Here is a 5,000-nt window from a genome sequence, read left to right as displayed (position 1 = left end):
AGAGAAAGCAAGAAAGAGAGAGAAGAGAAAGAGAAAGAGAAAGAGAGAGAGAGAGAGAGAGAGAGGAGAGAGAGAGAGAGAGAGAGAGAGAGAGAGAGAGAGAGACAAGAGAGACAGAGAGAAGAGAGAGAAGAGACAGAGACAGAGACAGAGACAGAGACAGAGACAGAGACAGAGAGACGAGAGAGAGAGATGAGAGAGAGAGAGAGAGAGAAGAGAGAGAAAGAGACGAGAGAAGAGAGAGAGACCAGAGAGCCAGAGAGACAAGAGAGAGAGAGAGAGCCAGAGAGCAGACAGAGACAGAAGAGCAGAGAGCAGAGAGCAGAGAAGAGACGGACACGAGACCAAGATCAGCGAGCTAGACAAGCAAGACGACAACAGAGAGCCAAGTCAGACCAGAGCATCTAGAAGCCAGAGCGAGAGAAACGCAGTCCTATGCAGCATCCTAGCGATTGACTAGACAGTAATCATGAGTATAGAGAAAACTAGAAGACAAGTCTGATCTCAATCTACATATTCTGAACTTGAAACTGTTATCTTAAAATCTGATTCCTAACAATACTAACTGTGATACAAATCCTTAGTGTCTGAACAAAATATTTAACATAATACTTCAAACAAATTGATCTATTTCTATTTCTCAACTGTGAGTATCAACATCTGCTGTGCTTCCTGCCATTATCATGCTTCCCATCTATTTCTCATAATCTCTCTCAGTCTTTAGCTTGTCTGTCTGATCTTTCTCCTTCCTCACCACAACCCCATCACTCAGCCATCTTCCTTTATTTCTACTATGCCCATGGCTTCCCTCCTCCCAAATAACCTCTTCTCTCTCAATCTCCCCAGTCTCTTCCTGTTCTCACACTTTTCTTTATTATACCAGCATCATGTTATGTATAAAGATGCAAGAAATATGAAGTGGACATACTCTGCTACTGTACTTAAACATCAGCTGAATTTTGGATTTTTGCACTTTACACCAAAAGTTTCTTTAATCATTCTTGAATTGCTCGGGTTGACTGTATTCAATGTAATGTTTAATTGTTGAGGGCCTTGCCACATAAATACAATTTCCATTTACTATAAATAAAAGGAGTGTCAAGAACCACAACAAATCAATGTTGCTCATAAACTCACCTCATAATGGTAGTTCATACAGGTAAGGTCATGCCAGCATCTGTCGCCGCGGATCTTGATCAATCCTGCTCCAAGCATAATCCTAAAAATCAGCCACCTTAGGCCCCATACGAGTACCCAAGGTGTTGGGGTTTTCTGAGGCAAAGCAGCAAGAGACAGCAGTGGGACTCCCCACACTCCAAGCAACCCCGTTTCTAACAACTGTGACTCCCAACCAAAGCCATACCATCGCTGACCTGTGAAAAGCCTACAAGGTATAACAGTCTGTACATTTAAATAAAACTGTAACAAGCTGTACTATATTGTCTCCTTTTCAAATACAAATTACATTACATGTACACTACAGTAAATAACAACTAACCTACCTATACAAGAACTTATTATCCTATCTGCTCTAATTTCCTTTGTATCCACTATATAACAGAAGTTACTCACCAACTGCAACAAGAGAGTGGTAAAGGACCCACAAAATGAGCAAAATGATGACATTGGCAGCTCCAGTGAGGATGATGATGAAAGAGAAGACCAACCCTCCCATTGCTATTCCATCCAGCCAGTGATTAACCTTAGATAAAACAGATAAGCTCTTTTATGCTGTTTAATTCAAACTCTTTATATTAGCTTTTATTATGAGGATAAAATCAAGCTATTTAAATTCATTAACTTATTATTTTTTTTATTTTGGTATTTTCCACTTCATCTATCCTACATACTAGTTAATAGTATCTAATAACATGCAAACTCTGTATTCTAAAAATATATGTGTAAGATATTACAATTCATCCAAAAGGAAAAATAATATGAATATCAAGAACATGCTTATATAAGTTAGATATTCCTCACATCATGCCAGGGTTCAGCTAACCATAACAGTGTAGGAGCGGCTTGAATTCTTTTCCACCAGTCACTGCCAACCCTGAAATAAAAGTATATTACAAAGTAATACAGCACTATATACATATATATATATATATATATATATATATATATATATATATATATATATATATATATATATATATATATATATATATATATATATGAATGGTCACTCTTGAAAAGAAACATGAGTTCTATTTTCTAATTTACAGAAGTTTTAGAAACATTGTTAGTATAAGAGAAATAGATACACTAGTTCATTCAGTGCATTCCGCAAAGCTACAATTTTATGAAAATGGATCTTAAATATTAAAGCACTTTTTAATTCTGAAACTTACTGTTTACTGATGGCTTCCATATGCAATTTCAAAGGAAGCAGTCCAGTATCACCTATAAGCTGTTTGTTTTGATTGTAGGCCACAAGGAAAGCCACAACTTGAAAAAGAAAAGGATTTGAAGTTTATTTCTGTTTTTCATGCATACTGTCTGACTACAGATTTGATTACTCCTAATATAATTAACAAATAAAACATATTGAAAAAACAGAAATTCAGAATCCAAAGACTAGATTTCAGATATATATGTCTGCAGCATGTAATTTTCCAAGTGTTTCTTCCAGATAATGAAGTAAAAAACATATCAGTTGAAACTGTCAATATATAACTATAAATATACAAACATTACTAGCATTAACGACTATTTCATTATCAAAAATTCTATACAACTTACTGACGAACTTACAATATATGAAGGCAATGCCTCTAAGATATACAATCCTTGTAAGCCAATACGTGTTAGGCTTAAGGTTAATGACTTCATCTCCATCTACCAAAGGTCTGTCCTTCTTCTTATCTTCAGAAGCCTCTGTAAGAGAAATAAATCTTTTCAGTATCATGGTTAAAGATAATGGCCTGAGGTGTGAAACAATTCTCTCTTTTTCTTTTTCTTTTTTTACTCTTGTATTATGTAATGAAACTTAATCAACAGTTAAAAATTATATGATGAGTACTGCTGCTACCCAACAAATTTTTTTCAGGAAAAGCATAAGGAGCCTTGGGGGCATCACAGAAGCAATGAGATCTGAACAAAAAATTCTACTGATTTTGAAATAGGGACAATAACTGCAGCATTCAATCATTTACCATGATGCCATCAAGGATTTCTGTCAAAATCTCATTATACTTAATAAAATAATTAGGGAGAACTATAAAATTATAAAAAGAACAGATTTTAATAAAACAAAAAACTTATCTCCTTTAATCATTAAGAGTCTAACAGAATTCAATAATACCTGCTTTCAGTCTATAATGCAAAGTATCAATTTGTGTATGTGTGTGTGTGTGTGTGTGTGTGTGTGTGTGTGTGTGTGTGTGTGTGTGTGTGTGTGTGTGTGTGTGTGTGTGTGTGTGTGTGTGTGCGTGCGTGCGTGCGTGTGAAAGTGCATGCGAGCGTGCGAACTTGCTTACTTCTTTGTTTCCCTAACAGATGGACCAATATTGTTCACATGTCATTTTCTGACAACAACACTGGCATTGCACTGCTTTCTTTTCATAATATGATCTGTCTAGATAGCATGCATACTGTCTAAGTTCCATTAGCCTTAGGGCAGCGAGTAGCAGCAGAGGCAAAAAACCGAGTCCGAAATACCTGTCAAACTCGCCGAGCCTTTGTCGCTGCTCTTGCCTTGCCCTCTACGTCTAAGGACATATTCCTCTTGCTTGTCATCCATCTTTCGAAACAAATCTTGCCTCGTTGGACTTTCTTGCTCTATCCGAGACTGACAGGATACCAGTAAGGCGCTTCAAGTCAAAAATTTAGGCCGAAATAAGATCGGTCTTCACCATCCTGGGTATGACATTTTTGTACGCCTACCCTCGGGTCGTCTGGAGCGTTCGTGTAACTCTTGTTGTTGTGGCGACGGCGGGGTTTTTGTAACTCGAATGCGGATTCTTAGGGTATGTTCTTATGGGTTTTCAATCCCTGTTAATCTCATTCATTTCTGTATGCTCAATCCATGCTGCACTTACTTTTTTTGTGTGTAAACATATTATAGTAGTCATGTTTTATCTGTTAGATTTTTTTTAGAGGTTTCTTGGTATACAGGTATTTTTCATTTCCTCATAAACATATTCATTCCATATGTACAGAAATATAAGGTTTCTAATCTATATCTTGCTGCATTTTATGTTTTCTTCAGGGAGTTTTCCTAATTAATCAATCAGTATTATGTCGTCCCAGAGGTCTCCTCCACCCAGTGGGTGGAATCAAACTCAGAGATCTGAGTTAAAGAGTTCTGTAGCCTAAATTGGCGATGCCAGATGCTGTGTGTAATAGGTTTGTCTCAGCTGGACAACTGTGCTCCATGATCTAGCATTAGGGCCTGTTGCAAAAGGCGCCATGACAAAGTTCCAAGGTCCACAGAGTGCAAGTTTCGCGGTATTTCTTAGCGTTAACTATAGATGGTAGCTCTACTCATGCAAGTGTTGAAATTTCAGTACCAGCATTAAGGCTCGCTATTAATCCAATAATTCACATTGACTCGAACTGCAAGGACAGAGGTCATGAAAGGAGTGAATTCAGAGTGTTCCTCCCTCTAGTGCAGTGATTCCCATCTTTGCGTGCTGTATGAATCTGGGGGAGAAACTTATATTTGTCTAGAAAGGGATCAGCAAGGCTAATTGGGGGGGGGGGAAGGAGAAACTTACATATATTCTAAAAGGGATTAGCAAGTCTAATTATACACATATTAGCACACAAAATTCTTATATGGCCATTAGCCAAATCTGAATTGCAAATAATTTTACACATTAAAACGGCATCTGACTCTTTACACAGACACAAAAACATTCAGATCTGTAGACAGACAGACAGACACACACACACACACACACACACACACACACACACACACACACACACACACACACACACACACACACACACACACACACACACACACACACACACACACACACACACATGTA

At 37.5% G+C, this 5,000-nt stretch overlaps 1 protein-coding gene across 1 annotated transcript in view; it reads right to left on the bottom strand.

The window, feature by feature from the left end:
• LOC119580215 (lipase maturation factor 1-like) overlaps positions 1-3,918 on the bottom strand; it is a 14,215-nt gene extending 10,297 nt beyond the window's left edge. The window contains exons 1-6 of the mRNA XM_037928261.1: positions 3,664-3,918; positions 2,758-2,880; positions 2,355-2,451; positions 1,981-2,053; positions 1,573-1,702; positions 1,138-1,373 (exon numbers count right to left, since the gene is read on the bottom strand). Of these exons, the coding sequence (XP_037784189.1) occupies positions 1,138-1,373; positions 1,573-1,702; positions 1,981-2,053; positions 2,355-2,451; positions 2,758-2,880; positions 3,664-3,745 (741 nt within the window). The 5' untranslated portion in view covers positions 3,746-3,918. The remainder of the gene's footprint in view (positions 1-1,137; positions 1,374-1,572; positions 1,703-1,980; positions 2,054-2,354; positions 2,452-2,757; positions 2,881-3,663) is intronic.
• Positions 3,919-5,000: the final 1,082 nt, after the last annotated feature.

The sequence above is a fragment of the Penaeus monodon genome, chromosome 1 (assembly GCF_015228065.2).
Source record: "Penaeus monodon isolate SGIC_2016 chromosome 1, NSTDA_Pmon_1, whole genome shotgun sequence".
In the NCBI taxonomy this organism is placed as follows: Eukaryota; Metazoa; Arthropoda; class Malacostraca; order Decapoda; family Penaeidae; genus Penaeus; species Penaeus monodon.
This window is presented reverse-complemented; position numbering and strand designations above follow the sequence as displayed.